The sequence below is a fragment of the Neoarius graeffei genome, chromosome 10 (assembly GCF_027579695.1).
Source record: "Neoarius graeffei isolate fNeoGra1 chromosome 10, fNeoGra1.pri, whole genome shotgun sequence".
NCBI lineage: Eukaryota > Metazoa > Chordata > Actinopteri > Siluriformes > Ariidae > Neoarius > Neoarius graeffei.
This window is the reverse complement of record NC_083578.1, coordinates 87,204,939-87,232,041: the sequence shown is the minus strand read 5'-3', so window position 1 is coordinate 87,232,041 and position 27,103 is coordinate 87,204,939. Positions and strand designations below refer to the sequence as shown.

Here is a 27,103-nt window from a genome sequence, read left to right as displayed (position 1 = left end):
CATTTCCTTAGAGAATCACTACACCCATTTTTAGTTTGTTTTTTATTCCTTTAAGTAGAGCATCCACTGTGCAAGTCTCTGTGAATGAGCCGTTACTATGGAAACGATATTGTATTAAGATAATGAGTGCTTTATTATAAGTTTGTGATTTAGACTGATCTGCATGTTGTTTTTCTCGCCAGCTGCGGGAAGGTGATTGCAGGTTGCCAGACGAAGATCATTAACCCCAACTCGGATGAAAATGGCGAGATCTGCTTCTGGGGCCGTCATATCTTCATGGGCTACCTGAACATGGCCAAAAAGACCAAGGAGGCACTGGATGCAGATGGCTGGCTGCACTCCGGAGACCTGGGCAAACACGATGAGGACAACTTTCTTTACATTACAGGACGCATCAAAGGTAACACACACACACACACACACCAGGCAAGGTATTTTAGAAATAAAAAAATATGTAAAAATTTTGTGCTGGAGCTACAAGGCTAATGTAGCTACCATGTAATGGAACCTTACAGCCACAAGTTTAATTTGTACCCAAAGTTTAAATCTACAGTAATTTACTGCACTCAGTCTCAAAGATCTTTATTTAAAAAGAAGGACTTCAGTGCAGGGTTTAAAAAAAAACAAGGAATTAAAAACATATTTAAAAAGTCCTTGAGGGTTGAGGGCCCTTAGTCAAGGGATAATTAATGGTTAAGGGCCTTTAAGGGATCATTAATGGTTGAAGGCCCTTGGTCTAGGGATCATTAACGGTTGAGGACCATGAGTCAAGAGATCACTAAAGATTGAGGGCCCTTCGTTCAGGGATCATTAATGGGCTGAAGGCCCTTGGTTAAGGGACCACTGACAGTTGAGGGCGCTTAGTCAAGGGATAGTTAATGGGTCGAGGGCCCTTGGTCAAGGTATAGTTAATGGGTCAAGGGGCCCTTGGTCAAGGGATTGTTATTTGGGTTGAGGGCCCCTTGGTGAAAGGATCATTATTTGGGTCAAAGGGCCCTTGGTCAAGGGATCGTTGATCGGGTTGAGGGGCCCTTGGTCAAGGTGTTGTCAATGGGAAGAGGGGCCCTTGGTCAAGGGATCATCAATGGGTTGAGGGCCCTCGGTCAAGCGATAGTCAATGAGTTGAGGGGCCCTTCATTAAGGGACTGTTAATTGGGTTGAGGGGCCCTCAGTAAACAGGTCGTCAATGGGTCAAAGCGCCCTCAGTCGAGCGATTGTCAAAGGGTTGAGGGGCCCTTGGTCAAGGGATCGTCAACAGGTTGAGGGGCCCTTGGTGAAGGGGTCATCAGTGGGTTTAGCGGCCCTCCGTCAAGGGATTATTAATGGTTAAGGGCCTTTAACAAGAAACAAGAAACAACAGCTAAGGTCTTTTGAAAGTGCAGTTTTTAAAATGTGAATCACTGTGTGTGTGTGACAGAACTGATCATCACTGCCGGAGGAGAGAACATTTGCCCAGTGCCCATTGAGGATGCGGTGAAGGAGGCCATACCCATCATCAGCAACGCCATGCTGATTGGAGACAACCGCACGTTCCTCTCCATGCTGCTCACCATCAAGGTACATACACTTGGGGTTGTGCTGTTACAGTAAAAGAATCAACAACCGAGTGGTGTGATTAGGTGGAGTTACTGTTACTTCCTCGAAGCTCGCTTTCCTATAACACCACACACCACTCCATCTCAGTGTTGTATTCCTCTTCCACCACAGCGACATAAATACTAATAATGTGCTAAACAGTAAGACGTCATACTTTTTATCCATTTATATTTACAGTTACAGTTCTCAACAATGCAGTTGTTCCCTTTCCAGCTTACTTTTTTTCTCTCTTTAAGGTAACCAGGTTAAAATAAACATTAAATAATGTTAAAACAAATGTTAGATAAACATTTCCTTATAGAAAAGTAACACCTTCTGACCAATCAGATTCAAGAATTCAGCATCAATGTGGTAGAAGTATATAATAAATAACTGATTTGTGATTCGTTGGTTCAGAGTAAAGTTGCGTTTGCACTCGTATCCATGTTGGATGTTGTGTAGAAATTCTTGTTCACTGATGTAAGCAAGTTATTTTCGTTCTAACACTTCCAGAAAGACTGATGCTGTATGTTGCAGTTTGTTGCTTGTAAACACATGAAGAACAAAGACTCGGACTCAGACAAACGAATCACTAATCAGTTTGTTTGTTTGTTTTGGTGATTCATTTGAAAAGATTTGTTTGCTCTATTGTTATGGTAACAGTGCAGGATGGTGTATGCTGAAAATTAGCTATTAGCTACAAACATGGAGATTTGAATTATTTACATTCTATATAAGGGTATCATCCAATCAGGATGATACCCTTATAACCTGTTCAGTCAGGTTTGGAATGTGAACGTGTTCCATGGAAAGAAACTCATTTTTCTTTCTTTTCCTATCAGATAATCTCAGATGCTTGACTGATCTGAAAGTCATATTAAACACAATGGAAAGCGTTTAGCATGGTGATGAGTCATTCCTGCTCTGGATGTTTTCAGTCTGGGCTTAATCTTGCTGATATTGAGGTTTTGAGGTGTTTTTTCAGGAAATAATCCTGATGCAGCAAAAATCCTTTTTACTCATACGGTTTACGATGCTCCACAAAACATTAATGAGAACCATAATTCTGTACAATTGTCATCTTTATGGACTGTCATTATAGTCATTAGGTACCAGTTAAATTCCCTGTTGTAAATATGAGATAATGAGAGAACGAGATGATGGCATTCTCGTGTATGTATGTATGGATGTGCTGTTTGTCTCCACCTGCTGATGAATTTCCGGAATTGCACTTTCCTCACCGTCACTTCCTCATCTGATGCACCTATTTTAGATCTCATCTCATCTCATTATCTCTAGCCGCTTTTTCCTTCTACAGGGTTGCAGGCAAGCTGGAGCCTATCCCAGCTGACTACGGGCGAAAGGCGGGGTACACCCTGGACAAGTCGCCAGGTCATCACAGGGCTGACACATAGACACAGACAACCATTCACACTCACATTCACACCTACGGTCAATTTAGAGTCACCAGTTAGCCTAACCTGCATGTCTTTGGACTGTGGGGGAAACCGGAGCACCCGGAGGAAACCCACGCGGACACGGGGAGAACATGCAAACTCCACACAGAAAGGCCCTCGCCGGCCACGGGGCTCGAACCCAGGACCTTCTTGCTGTGAGGCGACAGCGCTAACCACTACACCACCGTGCCGCCCCTATTTTAGATGAGCAGTTAAATTACATCTTGCTATTAGAGATGCAAATCTGTGTCTGTAACTGACTCTGTGATTTTATTCAAACTAAAAACGTGTAGCATCTTGAAAAATAATGAAGGAACACATCACAAGCCAGGGAAACGTTCTAATTTTCATCATAATGAAAAACTAAAGAAATTTAGTTCCATTTTAAAAGGGAAGTTCACGCACAATTTCTAGAAATAGGCACGATAAAGAGCATCAGCAATGTTCTTGTACAAATGGATCTCAAGGATGATTTTCACCTTATATATGTTTCCATAAAGATGAATATCAGATCACTTCTTTATTCCACAGCACTGTTCTGCGATATTTTTCATTTCTTCATTTTATTGTACTTTATTGCATTTTTATTGCCTTTGTTATCAAAGCAGTTAATCACACAGCTGTGTCAATGATTACAGATAATAATGTTAATGCAGAATGTCTTGGGGGGGGGGGGGGGGTTAGTTTTTAATTCATCTGAACCTTTGGGAATGAAGTATTTAAGTTTTTAAAATGAGAGTGTAGAGTGTTTGCAGATGAAATGATCCCCAAAAAAATTTCACACACACACACACACACACACACCATTATGGGGGACTGATAAAGTTTTGACACCCTATCATAGATATAAATCCAGTTTGTCATTGAAATTATCACGTATAACTTTGCATCTCTACGTTTTTGTTCCACCCCCATGCCTGTCTATTTCTCTTTGTGTCACTAACTTTTTTTCTGTCTTTGTGGTTCTCTGTCTGTCTGTCTGTCTGTCTGTCTATCTCTCAGTGCAAGGTAAACAGTGAGACAGGTGCTCCGGAAGATGAACTCAGTCCCGAGGCTGTGGACTGGTGTAGGAAGTTGGGCAGCTCATCCACACGGGTGTCGGAGATCTGTGGGGGACACGACCACCTTGTCCTCACCACCATCCAGGAAGGCATTAACAACATGAACAAACGTTCCACGTCCATCACCCAGTGCATCCAGAAGTTCACCATCCTCAAGCAGGACTTCTCCATCTTTGGAGGAGAGCTTAGTATGTGTGTGTGTGTGTGTGTGTGTGTGTGTGTGTGTGTGTGTGTGTGTGTGTGAAAACATGTATTTAATGTAAATTTTTTGTTCCAAACGTGTAAGACGCACTACATATTAGTGTGTGTGTGTATATATATATATATATATATATATATATATATATATATATATATATATATATATATATATATATAGTTAAGAAGCCAGCTACGGTACAAACAAACTGAACCCCCTAACCTAAATGTATGCGATAACGTGATAGTCAGTATGTATGATACTAAAGTGAATGTAACCAAAGGGCACAGACTTACCACCAGGCCTCTGTACCGGCATAAGCGGTGTCTCGCGTAGACGGTGAGCTCACGCACGGAGCCGCTCCTTCTCCACTCCCCTCCAAAGCTCATATATTTGGGGAAAACCCCAAAAGTAAAATAAACGAAAGAAAATGTATTTCCAACTTAAATCCAAAAGGGACGTGAACCGCAAATCTACCGTAAAGTTCAGCGGTCACAATAGTTGGCTGTCTTCTCATTCAAACAAAAAATGGTCTTCCATACATTCTTGCTCGTAAGCTTATATAGGCCCAGCTAGCCAAACCAGCAGAGTAGCAGCAAACCAGTGCCCCCTGGTGGATATAATGTGTTCATGAACCTGTACTGTCTATCTACAATGCAACTACCAGGAACCGACATCCTAACATCCGTCCCCCCTTAAACAAAAAAAAAAGATTTTTTTTTCTCTTCTCATCAAACCTTGATTTTTTTAAATAAATCTTTTCTTTTATATAAAAGCGTGCTGACCAACCAAATACTAGGCCTGAAGGGTCCCATTCTAATTACAATCACTACAACCCCCCTCAACACCTTAGGTCTCATCCTTCGGCTGTAATCGCGATAGCACATCAGCAACTATTTTGTTCCTGCCAGCAACATGCTTGACTACCAGACTATAGGGTTGGAGCACCAGGCCCCACCGGAACACTCTCTGATTGGAAGTCTTAAACTTGGCCAGGAAAGTCAGAGGGTTGTGGTCAGTAAAATCCATAACATCACCATTAGACCCAGACAAATAAACTTCAAAATGCTGAACAGCTAACACCAAAGCTAGTGCTTCTTTCTCAATAGTAGAGTAGGCTCTTTGATGCCTGTTTAACTTCTTTGAGTAATAAGCCACAGGCTTATTCAGACCTGCTGAATCTGCCTGTAACAATACTGCACCTATACCTACATCACAAGTGTCAACTGCGAGCTTGAATGGTTTACTGAAGTCGGGAGCTACCAACACTGGTTCACAGGAAAGAATGGCCTTGATCTGATTAAATGCCCTCTCACACCCACTGGTCCAAAGAAATTTCATCCCCTTCCTCAGAAGATTGGTCAGAGGCTCAGCTACAGTCCCAAAATTGGGAACAAAGCGCCAGTAAAAACCACACATTCCCAACACCTGCATAACCTCACACCGTGTCTTGGGGACTGGCAGATCTATGATAGCCTGTATCTTAGCCTGCCTTGCTGTTGATCCGGAGCCAAAACCTGGAAACGCTGGACAAAAGGTGGAAAATTTCACACTGGATGGAGCATTAATTCATCACACATAAGCATTCACTCATAGCTAGTGTAGTCAGTCCAGCTAACAACATGTATTTTGGGAGGAGGCAGGAAACTGGAGAACCCAGAGGAACCCTACATGGGAAGAACTCTGCACAGGCAATAATCCGAGTTCAGGGTTGAACATTTACTTTGTTACTTTCATGTACGTTGTTGGTTTTAGAATTTTATTGGAATTTTTTATAGGAAGAAAAGAAATATGAACAATCTCCATCACAGTACCTCAGGTGTCCACCGGGTGGCAGCATTTCACTGATAAAAAAAGTTGTATTTTAGCGACGATTGTAGAGTAATCAGCCATGAAAGTGTCTTTAGCTTCTTTAGCATTGGAAATAAAAATAAGGAAGTATGTTCGATGTTAAATATACAAGCAGGGTAATTGTTTGTGTTCTATCTCACTGTCTCACGCTCAGGTCCCACTATGAAGTTGAAGAGGCCGGTGGTGCTGAAGATGTACAAAGAGGAAATCGAGAGCTTATACAAAGATATTGTGACCCGGAGCAACTCTGAGAACCCGCTGCCTCCTAAATAAGATCCATACCAAAGGGCAAACACACATACAAACACTTGCTTCTGTCTGTATCCATGTTAATGACTCTGTGTGTGTGATGGAGTGTAACCTTCCCCATGTGATGTTTTCCAGCTAATGCTCGCCTCCATTTGTGATTTGTTTATTTTCTCCATTATACTTTTTTGTTTGCAAGCACGATGCTAAAGAAACACGAGTGAGCTGCATAACGAGCCACTGCCAAGCAACTTTGTGAGGTTCTTCTCGAGTGTAGAGTCATTTATTTATTTATTTCCGAGGTGTGATGAAGTTTGTAGGCGAGCCATAGACTTGGCGCTGATTCATCAGGAATGTTCAGGAGTCTGAGCTGCTCATGTTTACACATGGTTTGTACACATGATTTGTACGTACGCCAAAGCATGAGTATTGAAAGAAAACAAAATAACTTGTGTAGCTGGAGTGTTTTTCAGTCTCGTCCTGCTCTTGTTGCTCTGGAGTGTGGAAGAATCAAACGTTCTAGATTTAAAGATGGTGTTGCACCAATTCTGTCTATAGGTCTGTCTCTGGATGAGTAGATGGACTATCATCTTTCTCTGAAAACATTCCACAGGAACACTGGGAAATCCTGGCAGTGTGTTGAATGTAAAGAGACTCAATTCCAAATGTACACATTCAGGAGAAAACATACCTGAGATTCTGAGGGCCTCCAGACATTCTCTTGTTTCATCCAGCATCCAAAAGGGTTTATTAGTTTGCACTTCTAGAAGAACCTGTGGCATTTCTATAAAACCCTACACCAAAGTACTTCCAAAAGGTTCCAGATACCCTCTTTGGGATACTAGAACCCTGATCAATCCAAAGAAGCCTTGGTGTAGCGTTGTACAGAAATTGTTGAATGGAACATACTTGGGAAATTTCTGAAAGGAAAAACCATTGAAAACTTTCAGAAAGGTTCCAAGTAGACCCTCATTACAAAGCTGGAACCATTACAAATCTGGAAAAGGAAGGTCAGGTGTTCTACAGATGTTAGAATTAGGCCAATTCCATATTTCAATTCGATTTTCTCACAATATCTTTTGAAAAAAAAGGAAAAATGTTATTACCAAAAAAAGGAACCTTTTCCTATTTATCAACTTAGATATTCCTTTTAAATAAAATCCACCCACATTTGTAATTGTTGGAGTAAAATATAAGAGCCTGTTAACTAAAAATATTATTTAAATTAAAAATGAGAAGTTTATAACATCAGTCTTTTCTTAATAAACATTTATGAATGTTTGTACTGCCTCCATTTACTTCTTTCTTTATCTTTCAGCAGTCTGTAAAAAAAAGCTCTGACTTCTCATTAAATCTATTTGTACAGTCACACAACAGCTCTCAGTTTAGATCTGTTTTATTTGTGTGTTTTCGCAGCATTAGAGCTGCTTTACTTCCTCCTGCAGTGAAGTCACGTGCACTCCTGCTATTGTACGTTATTGCGTCCTCTGCTATCTAAGCAATGTAATTACAGCTAGGACAAACTAAGATTATGTAGCCTGATAATAACCATGATCCATTTTTTTATTTCATCAGTTCCACTCATAAATTTGTATCATGATTTATCCTTGCATGATATATTGTTACATGTCTAGCCACTACCCACTCTGCCTGAGTTGTGCTGTGCATTTTTACATTTTAAGAACTTTTTGATCATGTAATTACAAAAATTACACCAAATTACCAATTTAGCAGATCCATTTCCATAAAAATGCTTTTAGTCATGATTGAAAAGCATAATTTTATTTGGAAGTACTGAGATTGTCAATATATTTGTTCAGCTGTTGCAAAAGGCCACATATTTTCTTTGAGAGATGTTCCATTTCAACAAATCCTGCATGTGTGGTTCAAATCGAGCAGCAGACACAGATTGGGCAGCCACAAGCTCTGGGATCCTGCACGCGATCAGGTGGTCAGATATGAAGTTTGTAAGAAAGAGAAACATCGCTTTCATTATCATGACAGTATACTGTGTGCTCAGGTGATGCTGGTTCATCTTGGTTGATCCTGGTTTAAATGATTATATTTTGAAGAAACAGACCCAATTAAATTGATTTTTTTTTAAATTGCAGGAGGTTACAAAAGGAAAAAAAATCCACCATTGATTGGGAAATAGTAACGGCCACTCCGGAGAGTATGGCGAGGTATTGTCTATGTCGTTCATTCACAGTTAGTTGTTGCAGCTCCTCATATGGCTGAACAAGCCGATTCGCGATTTGCATGTGCGGCTGCAGTTAGGGCAGGTTGTTCCTCCTGGAAGAGTTGGTCTGCTTGGGGCTTGCTGCCTTGCTTTTCGGGCCTGTCTCTTTCGAACAGCATCATCTATACGTTCGGATTTGCAGGTCTCGACTATTTTGGCCGGCGCCTGGCGCCAGGAGGAGCGGTCTGAGGTGAGACTTTCAAAGTCATTTGGCTCGACTTTTCCTTTTCTGAGGTATAATTTCAGAATGTCTTTGTATCTCTTCTTTTGACCTCCCTGAGAGCGAGTTCCCACCTCAAGCTCTCCAAAGAAGATTTGTTTCGGAAGATGTGTGTCATCCATTCTGGCACAGTGCCCTGCCCAGCGTAGCTGGTTCTTCATGACCATGGATTCAATGCTGGTACTCTTTGCTTCTTCCAGCACGCTGACATTTGTCCAATAGTCTTTCCAGGAGATCCCAAGAATTCTTCGTAGGGAGCGTTGGTGAAATTGCTCCAGGGTTTTGAGGTGTCTGCGATATGTCACCCATGTCTCGCTGCCATATAAGAGGGTTGGTATAATCACAGCTTTGTACACCATTAGTTTCGTGTCAGTTTTGAGGTTACAGTTCTCGAATACGCGTTTCCGAAGTTTTCCGAAAGATGCGCATGCACTCCCAAGTCGGTGAGTAACTTCGTCATTGATGTTTGCTTTAGTGTTGAGAATGCTTCCGAGATAGCAGACGTGTTCAACAGATTCCAGTGTTTCCCCATCTAGTTGAATATTTGCCACGGGAGCCTGCTGGCCAGGAGCAGGTTGAAACAAAATTTTCATCTTTTGTTCATTTGGAGGCCAAGCAGCTTATAGGCTGAGTTAAAGAGATTGAGGGTATCCTGTAGGTCCTTTTCTGACATGGCTACAACGGCGCAGTCATCGGCATATTGTAGGTCATTTTTATTTTCTGGACTTTTGTGGTTGCCTTGAGCCGGCTCAGATTGAAAATACTTCTATCAAACCGGTATCTGACTGATACCGGCAGGGAGTTGGTCTTTGATAAGAACAATGACTGCAAAGAGGTCAACGTCGAAAAGGGAGGGTGCCAAGACAACCTTGCTTGACACCGGTCACAATGGGGAAAGCGTCCGTTTCCGAGTTATTGTACAGCACAGTGGCAGTCATGCCATCATGCAACAATCACAGCATCTTGAGAAACTTGTCTGGGCAGCTCAGCTGTTTCAGAATTTTCCACAAAGCTTCACGGTTCAGGGAATCGAAAGCTTTGGTCAAGTCAATGAAGGCCATAAACAGGGGCTGCCGCTGCTCGACGCACTTCTCTTGCAGTTGTCTGGCCGCAAAGATCATGTCAATTGTGCCACATTCTGGTCGAAAGCCACATTGTGATTCTGGAAGAATCGATTCGCTAAGTGGTTGGAAACGAGTGATGAGGACCCTTGCCAAGATCTTGCCGGTGTGAGACAGCAGCGCAATGCCACGGTAATTACCGCAGTCTGATCTGTCCCCTTTTTTGAATAACACAACAATCATCGCTTTTATTAGTTCGTTTGGTAGAGCTTCATCCTCCCAAACATGTTGAAGAAACTTCGCCAGTTGAGTGGTTAGGGCAGGCCCCCCAGCTTTATACACTTCAGCAGGGATGCCGTCAGGTCCATAAGCCTTGTTATTATTCAGGCTCATAATAGCCCGGGCAACTTCTTGGAGACTTGGCGGGGCAGCAAGTTCAGTTCTTTCGGGAAGAAGAGGGATCTGACTTATAGTCTCTGCAGTAACTGTGGTTTTACGATTCAGAAGTTTTTCAAAGTGTTCTTTCCATCTTGCCATGATTGATGCGTTGTCCTTGAGCAGTGAGCCGTCTTTCACTTTCAGGGGAGCCAGGCCAGTCTTTATTGGTCCATATAACTCCTTTGTGGCCTGAAAGAAACTTCTCATGTCGTTACTGTTGGCAAAACCTTGAATTTGGGAGGCCTTATCAGACCACCATTTATTTTTCATTTCTCTGATGCGTACTTGCACCTTAGCTTTGAGGTCGGAGAATTTCTTGTGTTTAGCGGAATTATGATCATCTTGCCAAGATACGAAGGCACGACGTTTCTGGTCCAAAAGCTCTTGGATTTCAGGATCATTTTGATCAAACCAATCTTCATTCACTCATTTGTGAGTGCCAATTGTTTGGGTACATGTTTCGATAATGGCAGATTTCAGCGAGCTCCAGTGCTCATAAACACTGCCAGGATCAACATCGGTAGAGATAAACTGCTGCAAATTTTCATTTAAACAAGTCTGAAAGTTTTCCTTTTCTAGTGGAATCTTCAGTTTCAGTGTGTTTAACTTCTTCCGTACAGGCCTGGAGGTTTTTCGAAATTTTTTCCTCAGAGCGATATCCATGCACGAGCGGACTTGTCTGTGGTCCGTCCAACATTCGTCGGCACCTCTCATCGCACGGGTGCACCTCACGTCTTTTCTATCCCTTGCTCTGATGATCACATAGTCCAGGAGATGCCAGTGCTTAGATCGTGGGTGGCGTCAGGTAGTTTTATGTCTGTGTTTCAGGCGGAAAAGCGTGTTAGTGATGACTAAGTTGTGCCGCACACAGAATGTCAGCAAAAGATGACCATTAGAGTTTGCATTGCCGACACCTTCCTTTCCTATGGCTCCTTGCCAGAGCGCTGCGTCCCTGCCAACACGGGCGTTAAAATCCCCCAACAAAATAATCTTATCGGTAGTCGGGATAGCTTTCATGACTGTTTCCAAATCCTCATAAAACTTCTCTTTGACATCATCGTCTGAGGTTAGTGTAGGTGCATAGCAGCTAACAATTGTTGCTTTTTGGTTGTCATCAAGTTTCAGGCGGAGTGTCATGATTCTCTCATTCACTCCAATCGGTGTTTCTTCCAGTTGATTCACTATATTGTTCTTTATAGCAAAACCAACTCCGTGTATTCTTTCTTCCTGTGGTAGACCTTTCCAAAAGAAGGTATACCCTCCTAAATCCTCTTTCAGTTGCCCTTCATCCGCAAGGCGAGTCTCACTCAGGGCAGCGATGTCCACGTGAAAGCGAGTAAGCTCCCTGGCGACAAAAGCCGTGCGTCGTTCTGGGCGGTCACAAGCATCTCTATCTGTAAGTGTCCTCACGTTCCAAGTCGCGAAGAGAAAATGCCAGGGTGGGCGCTTCTGATTTTTCTTTTTTGTTTTCTGGGTTTTCTTCTTTCTTTTTATTTTCTTCTTTCTTTTTTTAAAAATTGCAGGAGGTTACAAAAGGAAAAAAATCCAACAGAGATTGGGAAATACTGACTCCTTGGAATGTCTGAAATTAAAAAAAATCAAAAGTGAATCAATTGTCAATAAAAAGTTCAACACACCTCTACTATTTTATTGAAACTAGGCATCCTGAGTAATTTATAAATAAATAGGTCTTGACATCATGTGCCACTCCAGGAAATATTTAAATTAGAAACAAGGAAGTGTAAAGAATTTTGCAATGAAAAAAAACACCCTTGTGCTTTCTGAGAAAGGCTCTAAAACAGCAGCATGATGGTTGGTTTGGTTTTTCTGTTTAGAGGTTTTGTCATGTAGCCACAGTCGACTGCACGACACACTACATTACACTACACTACATATGATACTACATAAAGTCACTACTGGCTTTTTTCAGATAATTTTAATGTCTTTCATGTGTTATGTTGTAAAATGAGCAAAAACTCCAGCACACAGACTACAAGTGGATTTTCTAGATCTGTGTTGGTTCTCAAAGCAAAGCCAGTAAAATATTAATTAAAAAAAAAAGGTTTTATGGGCAGAAAGTTTAGACGTTACAAGAAAACAAAAAAAAAATGATTTGGCTTGAATAAACAGCCAAAAAAAAATAGATTGTCCATATTTAGTGTGCATTGTGGTGACATGGTGGTGTAGTGGTAGCACTGTCACTTCACAGCAAGAAGGTTCTGGGTTCGAGCCCAGTGGCCGACAGGGGGCCTTTCTGTGTGGAGTTTGCATGTTTTCTTCGGGTCTGCGTGGGTTTCCTCCGGGTGCGCTGGTTTCCCCCATGGTTCAAAGACATGCAGTTTAGGTTAACATGGGGCAGCCTTGGGCTGAAGTGCCCTTGAGCAAGGTATCTAACCCCTAACTGCTCCCCGGACGCTGTAGTATGGCTGCTCACTGCTCTGGGTGTGTGTGTTTTCACTGCTTCAGATGGGTTAAATGCAGAGGATGAATTTGAGTGTGCATGTGACAACTAAAAGGCTTCTCACTTAATTTTTGGAACAGTTTGTTAAATATAAATTGTTCATATTTAAATAAAAAAATTGCTGGTTTGGGATCACATGAGACAAAGATTGAGTTGTTTGGCTACAATGACCACAGGTACAGAGGAACACTGTGCCAACTGTAAAGCATGGTGGTGGTGGTAGCATGAGCTCTGGGACTGTTTTGCTGCCAGTGGAACTGGAGCATTACACAAAGTGGATAGAATCATGAAGAACCTCAAAATTCTTCAGCACTACTATCAAACCGTCAGAAACCTGGACACACTGCTGTAGGTGTAATTAATGATTTTGTGTATTTAGGATTGGATAAGTGATCAATCTTTAATAATTACATGAAATCAGTCTCATTAAATTTTAAGGTTAATAATTAAAATGAATCAATCCTATTGAATAGTTTAATTTGACTCATTTGAATTGAATCATACCATAGAATCAGTCTCATTTGAATCGTTTGAAGTGAATCATTCAGTGAATCAAATCAGTGAATCATTTAGTGAATCGTTTAATGAATCATTTAGTGAATCATACCATTGATCCTGGATAAATTACCAAACAGCTAAATTATGGTATATCATTATTGATCACTTACCATATTGCATAAATTATCTACACCTTTCCTTGAATTCTTTGCGATTGGGCAACTTCAAAGTATCGAAACAGCAGATAGACACCACACACAATTTCAATAATAATGGAGTTTATTATAACAAAGATAATAAAAATTTTAATAAAAAAAGAAAAGGAAAAAATGGAACAATTTAATAGCAGCAGAATTGAATCTTCTGTAAACAAAGTGTGTGTGTGTGGTGTGTGTGTGTAAAGAGTTAGCTTTGTAGTTTAATCAGACAGGAATGCTAGCTGCCCTATGTGTAGCCACGTGGTTAGCTTTGTGGCTAATCAGACAAAGAGATGCTAGCTAGCATATGCTTCTTCAAGTCTAGCAGGTCACGTGTGTTAAAAACTAAAATTAACAATTAAAATACATTCAAACGGTCATCCATGATATAGATATATGTGTATATGGCTTTAAATATAGGCACAGGATAATTTGCTATAAAGGTTGAATTGAAATCAGGACTTATGATTTTTATTCAAAGATGAGATACAGGACCTCGTGTTCAAAACTTAGTATGTGGGGGAAGGGGCCCACATGTGCTCCTTGGAGAACAAAAGGGAGCTGGCTCTGCTTTCTATTTAACACGGGGTTTACATTAGACCGTATCAGCGGATCATCAGATTAACGTTTTTAAAATGATTAGTGTGCACACAGCAACACCAATACACGGATACGCTCGGCTCCGCAGGCATCCTGCGCTCCAAATCACTCCGCCCTGAACAGCGAGTGCCCTCTGGAGGGTGCGCACTCCGGCCCTGCGCAGCTCACAGAGCGCGCGAGTGAAGCACACGAGCAATGATTCGGGACTGAGCCGCTGTGTGTGTGATCCCAGTGCATATCACTTACCACTTGCAAGTGGAAGGATGGCAAGCCTAAAGACCATCATAACTACACAATGGGCAGTATTTGCATCAGTATTTGCAGTATTTTCATACTTTTATACTCTTTAATGAAAGGTGATACAAGGCGGAAGTCCGCGCCGTTTTTCAGCAGTCGCGTCACATGACCAACGCCAGCGAATCAGGAAGGTGGATGTCACAGTGACGTTGTCCAATGACGACGCCAGCTAGAGCTCAGCACAGCGTATCCGTGTATTCTCAATGTTTACACAGCACCGGACCAGACATGATCTAGATTGAATACGTGGACCCTGGCGGATTCCCGTTTCCCAGCGTTTCCAGGCGGTTTAATGTAAACGGACAGTGCATCCGCGAAGAAAACGAGACAGATACGGTCTAATCTAAACTTGGCTTAAAACACATGTGAGGCCCAGTGGAGGGAAAACTTTTCCAGCTAGCTAACCCCCCCCCCCCCTTAGCTTTTCTAGTATTACCCGATTTACTGAAATCTTAATGAGATCAGAATATGTGTGAGTAATGAAATTAGGATGTTAGGAAGGAGAGAGAGAGTACATGCAAAAACTTATGGATTAACCAATTTTAAATCAACAAACAAATGATAGAGAATCAAAATTCAGTGTATACACTTCATTTAACTTCATATAACTTCACATTAAGTGAATAACTAATTCCTAAGACTTAAACTTCTGTTTAATGCCTTTCTTACTGCAAAAAGTCTCGCCTTTTGTAGGAAGCACAGTCTTACTGGAGAAGTGGCTCTTAGGAGAGGAAGTTTGCGCTTTGGTGAGGGAGAGAGGAGTTCTGAAGCTTTCTTTGGTGATCTTCATAGTTGATAAGACGAAAAGTCTTTGTTCAACACTGTGCACGGATTTAAAAGAAAGAAAAGAGAAGAGGCTCTTCAGAAAACTGCTTTTTGCTTGCAGTCGCGTACGCTTTAAAAGAAAAGTAATACTTGCAGAAACCGGTTTAATAACTCGCTTGAGTCGATGATCGCGTGTTTCCGAAATCTAACTTGATCAGGGTTAGATAGAGAAGAAAACGCGTGGTTTAGACGTCTGATGGTGAGTACTCTTCATTCAGCCCGTCTTGCTGAGAGTCGGACACGAAAGAGCACGAGATGGCGGATTTCCAAGTCCTTTGTTGAATTCCTGAGGAATGTGATGTACGTGATCCCGCCCAGGCGTGACGTAGTCAACGCAGAAGTTGGCTGAGAGTTGTAGTTCTTAGACACAAGATGGCGCATGATACCTACACTGCTCTAAAATGGGACATTAAGGAGACAAATATTGTGACAAAAAACAACAAGCTACTATAATGCTGCAGACTATAAACCATGCTAAAGTATTATGGGATCCAAAGGTAAAGTCTAAGAACATATTTGGTGGTCATCTAAACATAAGGAGCATCTTATCTAAAACAGAACAACTTAACAATTGTTGATCAACTCCAATCTTGATTATTTGTGCCTGTCGGAAACTTGGTTAACCCCAACAACTCTTTTAGGTGTTTTTAATGAGATTATAATGCCTATCGACAAGATAGAACTCATTGTAAGGGGGGAAGGGTCATGATCTACATAAAAGAAGGCATCCAATGTAAACAAATTGATATCCCTGAAAATACTTTGGAGTGTGTTGGAGTTAATATCACACTATCCCCAGAAATGTCTTTTGTTGTAGTTGTACTTTATCAACCACCCACTTCTAAGGTTATATTCTTTTATCTTCTATCAGATGTGCTCATAGCAGTAAAGAATTAATTGTCACTGGGGATTTCAATATAAATTGGCTTGACAAAACAAGTAGGAAGAGACTAAAGGACATTACCAACAAATTTCAGATGACTCAAATGATAAGTAGTCCAACAAGTCGAGCCAGATCTTCTCAAACCCTATTGGATTTGATCTTTACAAACAAACCAAAAGTACCAAAGAAAAAGTGCCTCTTAAAAATGAATTAAGGCAAACTTTATGGAATGATAGAACTCTTGGTATAAACTGTGAGTAGGTCTGTGATGATTTAATGTCAACAATTAAGCAAATTACTTCAAAATATACAAAAACAATGCTCTGTAAGCACAAGGTGAAACGAAATCTACCCTGGTTTAATGATACACTATAGTGGTTAGTACTGTCACCTCACAGCAAGAAGGTTCTGGGTTAGAGCCCAGTGGCCGACGGGGGCTTTTCTGTGTGGAGTTTGCATGTTCTCCCCGTGTCCGCGTGGGTTTCCTCTGGGTGCTCCGGTTTCCTCCACAGTCCAAAGACATATCTGTGAAGATACTCAGTCATCCAGGTACATAGTAATCTGTGGTTGGTAGAAGAGAGCAACTGGACTTGCTTGACAGACAGAACTGAGGATGCCTTTCGGACGAGAGGTGAAACATCTTCAAGACTTTTCAAGCAAGTCCAGTTGCTCTCTTCTACCAACCACAGAGTCCAAAGACATGCAGGTTAGGTTAACTGGTGACTCTAAATTGACTGTAGTTGTGAGTGTGAATGGTTGTTTGTCTCTATGTGTCAGCCCTGCGATGATCTGGTGACTTGTCCAGGGTGTACCCCACCTCTCGCCCATAGTCAGCTGGGATGGGCTCCAGCTTGCCTGCGACCCTGCACAGGATAAGCAGTTATGGATAATGGATGGATGGAAAATGTCACAATTTGATATGATTTAATAATGTCTTTTTGACCTTAATGAACACCAGTTGTTGTCAGTATCAAGTCAGATTGTTATTTACATGCCACACAAACTTAGAAAAGTCATATTTGTATGTTGTCATTATCGTTTTTACACACTGAATACGAACTGTTGTTAACTGATTCATTTTACAAGCTAATCTAACATTATATTCCTGAAGGCTAGTTTGGTAGCTAGCAGCCAGTCACTGCACTGCAACTGGACCTTCTAATTGACACGGCAGCCATACTTGCTTGCTGTTTTCGTGACCACGCTCCCAGAGTGAATATTCATAAGCAATTTTTGCATAATGTTTCGCCCAGTGGAAACCTACAGTTACCGTTTGTGTACCGCACACAGAGTGTGATTTTTTTTCTTCAATCAGAAATATCGGTAGGGACAAATCAGCCGTTGGTTGATATTGGTAGGGACATATCTACAGTGGTGCTTGAAAGTTTGTGAACCCTTTAGAATGTTCTATATTTCTGCATAAATATGACCTAAAACATCATCAGATTTTCCCACAAGTCCTAAAAATAGATAAAGGGAACCCAGTTAAACAAATGAGGCAAAAATATTATACTTGGTTATTTATTTATTGAGGAAAATGATCCAATATTACATATCTGTGAGTGGCAAAAGTATGTGAACCTCTAGGATTAGCAGTTAATTTGAAGGTGAAATTCGAGTCAGGTGTTTTCAATCAATGGGATGACAATCAGGTGTGAGTGGGCACCCTGTTTTATTTAAAGAACAGGGATCTATCAAAGTCTGAGCTTCACAACACATGTTTGTGGAAGTGTATCATGGCACGAACAAAGGAGATTTCTGAGGACCTCAGAAAAAGCGTTGTTGATGCTCATCAGGCTGGAAAAGGCTACAAAACCATCTCTAAAGAGTTTGGACTCCACCAATCCACAGTCAGACAGATTGTGTACAAATGGAGGAAATTCAAGACCATTGTTACCCTCCCCAGGAGTGGTCGACCGACAAAGATCACTCCAAGAGCAAGGCGTGTAATGGTCGACGAGGTCACAAAGGACCCCAGGATAACTTCTAAGCAGCCAAAGGCCTCTCTCACATTGGCTAATGTAAATGTTCATGAGTCCACCATCAGGAGAACACTGAACAACAATGGTGTGCATGGCAGGATTGCAAGGAGAAACCCACTGCTCTCCAAAAAGAACATTGCTGCTCATCTGCAGTTTGCTAAAGATCACGTGGACAAGCCAGAAGGCTATTGGAAAAATGTTTGTGGACGGATGAGACCAAAATAAAACTTTTTGGTTTAAATGAGAAGCATTATGTTTGGAGAAAGGAAAACACTGCATTCCAGCATAAGAACCTTATCCCATCTGTGAAACATGGTGGTGGTAGTATCATGGTTTGGGCCTGTTTTGCTGCATCTGGGCCAGGACAGGTTACCATCATTGATGGAACAATGAATTCTGAATTATACCAGTGAATTCTAAAGGAAAATGTCAGGACATCTGTCCATGAACGGAATCTCAAGAGAAGGTGGGTCATGCAGCAAGACAACGACCCTAAGCACACAAGTTGGTCCATCAAAGAATGGTTAAAGAAGAATAAAGTTAATGCTTTGAAATGGCCAAGTCAAAGTCCTGACCTTAATCCAATCAAAATGTTGTGGAAGGACCTGAAGAGAGCAGTTAATGTGAGGAAACCCACCAACATCCCAGAGCTGAAGCTGCTCTGTTCGCAGGACTGGGCTAAAATTCCTCCAAGCCGGTGTGCAGGACTGATCAACAGTTACCGGAAACGTTTAGTTGCAGTTATTGCTGCACAAGGGGGTCACACCAGATACTGAAAGCAAAGGTTCACATACTTTTGCCACTCACAGATATGTAATATTGGATCATTTTCCTCAATAAATAAATGACCGAGTATAATATTTTTGTCTCATTTGTTTAACTGGGTTCTCTTTATCTACTTTTAGGACTTGTGTGAAAATCTGATGATGTTTTAGGTCATATTTATGCAGAAATATAGAAAATTCTAAAGGGTTCACAAACTTTCAAGCACCACTGTATACTGTCCATACCAGTGGTGGCTGGTGAAAAAAATTCTTGGTGGTGCTGGTGTGCCAATAGATTTCCCTGCCTAGTCCAGTATAAGCATTCAAACGAACAATCAGAAAATGACAACAATTCCACAATAATAATTTTATTTCCTTCTCAAAATCAGTAGTTTCACAGATAAAGTAAATTTACAATTTACAGCTTTATTAGGCTCCATTTATGCTTTGGAAAGGAACGGTATCAAATACAATACAATACTCAAGTTCTTGAGAGAAGTTTACAGCAAGGGTATGATTTCAGCTGAATCTATACAAATCAGCAGTGTGTGTGTGTGTGTGTGTGTGTGTGTGTGTGTGTGTGTGTGTGCGTGAATGAGTGAAAGAGGGGGGAAGGTTTCTAAGGTGAGTGTGGGACTGAGTGATTGTATGAAAAGAGAGAGAGAGAGAGAGAGAGAGAGGTGGTGTGTGTGTGTCTGATTCTAAGGTGAGTGTAAGATTTCTGTGAGAGAGTGACTATGAAATGAGATGTATGTGTGTGTGTTCTGAGCTATGTGTATTTCTGTGAAATGAGAGAGAGAGGGAGAGTGAAACACAGTGTTGACATTCTTGTTGTGAATACAAACTATGACAAGAAAGATGTGTGATTATTGTCCATTATTTTTTTCGTGGTCCAAATCCTGTGCTCTGATTGGCTGGCGAGCGGGTCCGTATCCTACAGTACGGACCCTGGTTATGGACCCCGGCTATGGACCTCTGGCAACTTGCTCATTCACAACAACAAACATAGTAGCATTTTTTGTCAATATTTCTCTTTTTTTTTAAAATAAGATTTAATAATATTTATTTATAAGATTATCAAAAATCTTATAAATTTTTGGCAGCATTTCTCAGTATAATAGCATTAATTTTACAGCATGGATAGCGATAATGACAGTGTTCACAGCGAAAGTGAGTTTTACTACCCTGAGGAAGAAGAAATAAAAGAAACCATTTCAGGAGAAAGCTAAAAACCTCTAACTGTTGCTAACGCCGAGCAAAAACATGGCTGAATCCTGAATGACTCCTATTTGTATAAATAGGGGACTACATAGGCATCAAAATGTAGTTTTTTCCTGCCATGGAAGTGCACTTGTATACCGAGCAGAAAGCAATTTGCATTACAGCCGTGAATGAGGATTCAAAATGGTGACTCGCCTTGGTTTTCCCTTTCGGGCGCTCTCGTTTTCTGTTAGAATTTGGTAAAGAAAAAAATAAATATATTATTTACCAGCTTAAGGTCGGTCCGTATGGTGAAATACCGTGACCTCGGCCTTGAATACTGACCTCGGCCCAGACAGCCTCGCTCAGTACTTTCAAGACCTCGGTCACGGTATTTCACGATACGGACCTCCCAGCTGGTAAATAACATATGTATGAACCAAAAGTCTAGTTTTGAACATCACCTCTAACCAAAGACAGACAGAGAGAGAGAGAGAGAGAGAGAGAGAGGTGGTGTGTGTGTTTCTGAGATGAGGGTAAGATTTCTGTGTGACAGAGTGAAGGATTTGAAGTTACTGTCCAGTTCAGAACTGAGAGACAACACTAACCAAAACTAACAATAATAATAAAGAAAAGTTCTGATTCTGACCTGAGACCTCAAGTTTATCACCATAACAATCCAAAACTTTCCCACATTTTCTGTAGCAGGGGTGAAATTTCCAGCGCCCCGAAACCATTAAATTCAGCGATGCTGATTGGCCAAATATTTATTATTTTTCCCTAGCATCCATACACGATTGGCTATTTCGCTGCACTTCTGGGGCACTCTGACGAGCACCTAAGAAGAGAAATGATACGAGTCTGTCGGTGGAAATTCACTGTTGAATGAGAGTCAGTTGGTGGAAATGTTGTTTAAATAATTCAGATTGCATGTAGGCACACACTATTAAGTAAAACTGACATTGATAATAAAATTTGTAAAAAAAAAAAAAAAAAAAAATATATATATATATATATATATATATATATATATATCATCTCATTATCTCTAGCCGCTTTATCCTGTCCTACAGGGTCGCAGGCAAGCTGGAGCCTATCCCAACTGACTACGGGCGAAAGGCGGGGTACACCCTGGACAAGTCGCCAGGTCATCACAGGGCATATATATATATATATATCTCATCTCATCTCATTATCTCTAGCCGCTTTATCCTTCTACAGGGTCGCAGGCAAGCTGGAGCCTATCCCAGCTGACTACGGGCGAAAGGCGGGGTACACCCTGGACAAGTCGCCAGGTCATCACAGGGCTGACACATAGACACAGACAACCATTCACACTCACATTCACACCTACGGTCAATTTAGAGTCACCAGTTAACCTAACCTGCATGTCTTTGGACTGTGGGGGAAACCGGAGCACCCGGAGGAAACCCACGCGGACACGGGGAGAACATGCAAACTCCACACAGAAGGGCCCTCGCCGGCCCTGGGGCTCGAACTCAGGACCTTCTTGCTGTGAGGCGACAGCGCTAACCACTACACCACCGTGCCACCTATATATATATATATATATATATTTATTTTCCCCTCCAAATCTGGGAGGGTGGCGCCCGAGCGCTCCCTATAGGCCAGCCGCCACTGGTCTATACCCAATTCTACACCTATGGCGGAACCCTGTCACTCCCTTCCTATGCTCTGGGCTCAAGAAGACAACAAAAGCGCAATAATATAACAACCTTCTTCTCCTTCTTTTGGCTGTTCCCGATTAGGGGTCGCCACAGCAGATCTTTCGTCTCCATTGCTCCTTGTCTTCCACATCCTTCTCTACCACACCTGCCACTTTCATGTTCTCTCTCACCACATCCATGTATCTCCTCTTTGGCCTTCCTCGTTTTCATTTGCCTGGCAGCTCCATCCTCAACATTCTCCTTCCCACATGCTCTGCATCTCTTCTCAGGATGTGCCCATACCATCTCAGTCTCATCTCTCTTAGCTTAATTCCCAAGCTCTCCACATGTGCTGTCCCTCTGATGTGCTCGTTCCTTATCCTGTCCAAGCTCCCATCGCAAACCTTAACATCCTCAACTCCGCCACCTCCAACTTTGCCTCCTGTCTCTTCGTTAAGGGTACGGTCTCCAATCCGTACATCACAGCTGGTCTCACTACTGTCTTATACATCTTACCTTTCACTTTTGCTGGGACTTTCCTATCACAAATGACTCCCGAAATCCTTCTCCAACTGCTCCACCCTGCCTGCACTCTCTTTCTCACCTCACCATCGCAGCCCCTATTTTCCTGCACAGTTGACCCCAGGTACTTGAATTCACCAACTTTCTTTACATTTACTCCTTGCATCTTCACTACACTCTCAGCAATAATATAACAACCACCAATCAGAATTCAGATACAACAACCAATCAGAATTCAGATACAACCACCAATCAGAATTCAGATACAACAACCAATCAGAATTCAGATAGATTCTGTTGCCAAGTAAAATTGTAACCTATCAACGTGTCAAAAACGTTCTAGAGCCCTCCTCCTGTTTTACAGTTAGATTAATCACACATCAGCTCAAACTAGCATTCTAAAACTAGTTAAAGATCCCACAAAAGAGAGCCCACTCCCCTTGCCAGCCTCATGGAACGCAGTGTTTAAGGCTCCGGATGTGTTTTACTCCCATTTATGCGGGAAAGGAACATACAGTACACCCTCCTGACAGTCAGTGCGTTATTCGCTTGGAAAACACATTTGCAAATTGGTAGAATGAGTTAATCATCACATGCAAGATTTGCAATTAATCAAATGAATTGCTTATTATTATTATTATTATTATTATTATTATTATTATTATTATTATTATTCATGAATTACTACAGTTCTGAACTTCAAATTTTAAAAGTCTGGACTTTGGAGAGATGATGGAGACTCTTTTGGTGGAACACAACGGAACAAAATATTGTGACCCTCTAATGTTGACCTGAAGTTGGCACCACTGGGGGTTGGCACTGGGTTTATGTCCCCACCAGTGTTAATACCAAACCTACACCCTTGTGATGAATAGATGGATAGATGGATAGCAACTGCTCGTGTTCATTCGCAGCTGTCACAGTGTAGGGTTTGAAAATATCTTATAGACATCACCCAGGGAAGATAAATGTGGTTTTATAGTACAGTGAGTGTGTTTGGGGATTCAAAATGCACACAGCTGCCTTGGAGTAATTATACAGATCACCTTCACAAAAACAAACAAACAAACAAACAAACAACAACAACAAAAAAACACATGGGTCAAATTCCACATTCAAATTCTTCTTCTTATTATTATTTTTTTATTTTTGGTTGATTGAAATTCCACACTTTCAGAACACAGGGAAGTGGAAGCAGAAGTGGAAGCAGAAGCAGGGACATAAAGGACATAAAGGAGCTCTGCACGGTGCACCTTCACAATTTTGGAAACCGCCAACAGAACAAGTTTCAGATCTGGTTAGAAGATGACTTCAGAAGAACAGCCCAGTGTTATTGGATTTTTGAAGATGAAAACCAATAGTAAGTTATTGACTGTAGGTGTATATATAGACTGTATCAACAATGTAACCTGTCGAATTACATTGATTCGCAAAAACCGCTCCAGGTGGCCTGGTTATGTTGGATTTACAGCGTAGGGTCTGTATGATTAGTGAGCCAGACTCACTCAATTTGACTAGTTTAATTAATATCTGCAGTGGTGATCTGTTTGTCCTAGGTTTATTTAACAGGTCAACAACGATTTGTGTTCATGTAGACACCAATAATTGCCCTGAGATAATTGAATGATATGTTTTATGCAGAACCAGCCTGCTGACCACCCTTTGGCATATTAGTCACATATTGGATATATATATATATATATATATATATATATATATATATATATATATATATATATATACACACAGTGGTATGCAAAAGTTTGGGCACCCCGGTCAAAATTGCTGTTACTGTGAACAGTTAAGCAAGTTGAAGATGAAATGATCTCCAAAAGGCATAAAGTTAAAGGTGACTCTTTCCCTTAATATTTTAAGCAAAAACTATTTTTTTTTCATCTTTTACATTTTCTAAATGACAAAAAAGGAAAAGTTTGGGCACCCTGCATGGTTAGTACCTAGTATCACCCCCTTTTGGCAAGTATCACAGCTTGTAAACACTTTTTGTAGCCAGCTGATAATCTTTCAGTTCTTACCTGGGGGATTTTTGTGCATTCGTCCTTGCAAAAGGCTTCCAGTTCTACAAGTTTCTTGGGCTGTCTTGCATGCACTGCTCTTTTGAGATCTATCCACAGATTTTCAATGATGTTTAGGTCAGGGGACTGTGAGGGCCAGGGCAAAACCTTCAGCTTGTGTCTCTTGAGGTATGCCATTGTAGATTTTGAGGTGTGTTTTGGATCATCGTCTTATTGTAGGACCCGTCCTCTTTTTAACTTCAGCTTTTTTACAGATGGTGTGATGTTTGCTTCCAGAGTTTGCTGGTATTTATTCAAATCCATGTTTCCCTTGACCAATGAAATGTGCCCTGGGCCACTGGCTGCAACACAACCCCAAAGCATGATCGATCCACACCCATGTTTCAGAGTTGGAGAGGTGTTCTTTTCCTGGAATTTGGCCCCCTTTTTTCTCCAAACATACCTTTGCACATTGTGGCCAAAAAGTTCTATTTTGATTTAATCAGTCCTCAGGACTTGTTTCCAAAATGCATCAGGCTTATTTAGATGTTCATTTGCAAACTTCAGACGCTGAATTTTGTGGCTAGGACGCAGGAAAGGTTTTCTTCGGATGACTCTCCCATGAAGGTCATATTTGTTCAGATGTCGCGGCATAGTAGAACAGTGCACCACCACTCCAGGGTCTGCTAAATCTTTCTGAAGGCCTTTTGCAGTCAAACAGGGTTTTTTATTTGCCTTTCTAGCAATCCAACGAGCAGTTCTTTCAGAAAGTTTTCTTCATCTTCCAGACCTCACCTTGATCTCCACTGTTTCTGTTAACTGCCATTTCTTAATAACATTACGATCTGAGGAAACCGCTACCTGAAAACACTTTGCTACGTTCTTGTAGCCTTCTCCTGCTTTGTGAGGATCAATTATTTTATTATTCAGAATGCGAGGGAGTTGCTTAGAGGAGCTCATGGCTTTTGAGTTTAGGGACAAGTTTGAGGAGTCAGAGAATTTATACAGCTTTGAAATCTGCATCATCTGACCTTTCCTAACGAAGAATTTGAACAAGCCACAGCTCAATAAGCTAATTAAGGTCTGGAACCTTGGTAAAAGTTATCTGAGAACTCAAATGTATTGGGGTGCCTAAACTTTCGCATGGTGTTCCTTTTCTTTTTTTACTCTCCAAGTCAAGTCAAGTCAAGCCAACTTTGTCAAATATGCTATACATGCTCGACATACAGCACAGATGAAATTACAGTCCTCTCTGACCCACAGTGCAAACAGGCAATGCAATAAATAAAAAATAGAATAATTGAAATAAACAATACAAACAGTATAACCACTCTAGATAAGAACTGGACATAGGCTAAACACTCATAAATAAAAAATAGAATAATTGAAATAAACAAACACAAACAGTATAAACACTCGATAAGAACTAGACATAGACTAAACACTCATAAAAATAGAATAATTGAAATAAGCAATACAAACACTATAAACACTAGATAAGAACTCGACAGACTAACACTCAAAAATAGAATAATTGAAATAAACAACACAAACAGTATAAACACTCTAGATTAGACCCCGAAGCCGTTTGTTTTCAGGATAATGGCTGGCTGATGAAATTATTGGCTGGCTAGCTGACTCAGCCAAAACCTTAATGGCTGCTGCAGCCACCAAAATGTTTATGGCTACAAATGGCTGATACTGGACGTCACTGTGTGGCATATATCCGGGCGAACGGATCAAACAAATGGGGGGAATAAATAGCAAATTACCACAGGTCCCCTGGTCTCTTACTTCATTGTAAATACAAATCTAGCAAGATTGTAGTTCAATGCTAATAATAAGCTAATCTGGATTGTTCGAGGAAGGCATCTAGCTATCTACTCTCACTAGCAATGACCAGTGAAGGACTGGCAGCTATCTTACTATGATGAAAGTAGAGTGGTGGAGTACTTTTTTTTTATCAATCTCGAAGTATGTGAAACAAACAAACAAACAAACAAACAAACAAACAAACAAACAAACAAACAAAAAATACCTTTACACTTTCCCTCAGCAGCGGCAAAGAATGCAGCCATCTCGTCGATATCGGAGTCGATTGATGCTCTGGGTGGGTTCCCGGGTTCCCCAGTGTATCGTGGTAACGGTGTGAGGGGCGGGAAGCCAGACAGGTAGTCACAACGGCAAGCTTGTGGTGGCTCTCTGTGCTGTGATATCAGTTCTAAATCTCTACAGTGTATGCCTATACGTCTCTATTGTGTTACTACTAGTGTGTACAGTTGATCATGTTTGTGTCACTTTTCTTGTAGCTCATGATGTGGATAAACCCATTATTTGATGTACACAATTCTTAGTGGCTCAGCCAAATTTTATTAGATAGCGGCTCAAATTGGCTTACAAAATTATTGGCTGGCGGTGGCTCAAATTCTAAATGGCGGTTTTAGCGGTGCCTGGCGGCGGCTTCGGGGTCTACTCCTGACCGCCTGGTGAAAGAAACTGTCCTTGAGCCTGCTGGTTTTGGCCCGGAGACTCCGCAGTCTCCTCCCCGACGGCAGCAGGCTGAAGAGGCTGTGAGATGGGTGGGTGGGTGGGGTCACCTGCAATCCTGATGGCTTTGTGGGTGAGGCGGGAGTTATATATATCCATTAGATTAGGGAGAGAGACACCAATGATCCTCTCAGTTGCTCTCACGATGCACTGCAGAGTCTTGCAGCAGGACACGGTGCAGGCGCTGTACCACACGGTGATGCAGCTGGTCAGGATGTTCTCGATGGTGCCTCTGTAGAATGTGTGCATGATGGGGGCCGGGACTCTTGCTCTCCTCAGTTTGCGGAGGAAGTACAGATGC

The 27,103-nt window shown here is 41.4% G+C and overlaps 2 protein-coding genes across 2 annotated transcripts in view; both read left to right on the top strand.

Annotated features, from left to right (window-relative positions):
• Window positions 1-6,416, top strand: part of LOC132893564 (long-chain-fatty-acid--CoA ligase ACSBG2-like) — a 28,847-nt gene extending 22,431 nt beyond the window's left edge. The window contains exons 10-13 of the mRNA XM_060932757.1: window positions 183-400; window positions 1,418-1,557; window positions 4,035-4,281; window positions 6,298-6,416. Coding sequence (XP_060788740.1) covers window positions 183-400; window positions 1,418-1,557; window positions 4,035-4,281; window positions 6,298-6,416 — 724 coding nt within the window. The remainder of the gene's footprint in view (window positions 1-182; window positions 401-1,417; window positions 1,558-4,034; window positions 4,282-6,297) is intronic.
• Window positions 6,417-10,680: 4,264 nt separating this feature from the next.
• LOC132893563 (long-chain-fatty-acid--CoA ligase ACSBG2-like) overlaps window positions 10,681-27,103 on the top strand; it is a 37,355-nt gene continuing 20,932 nt past the window's right edge. The window contains exons 1-2 of the mRNA XM_060932756.1: window positions 10,681-10,779; window positions 11,626-11,743. Coding sequence (XP_060788739.1) covers window positions 10,681-10,779; window positions 11,626-11,743 — 217 coding nt within the window. The remainder of the gene's footprint in view (window positions 10,780-11,625; window positions 11,744-27,103) is intronic.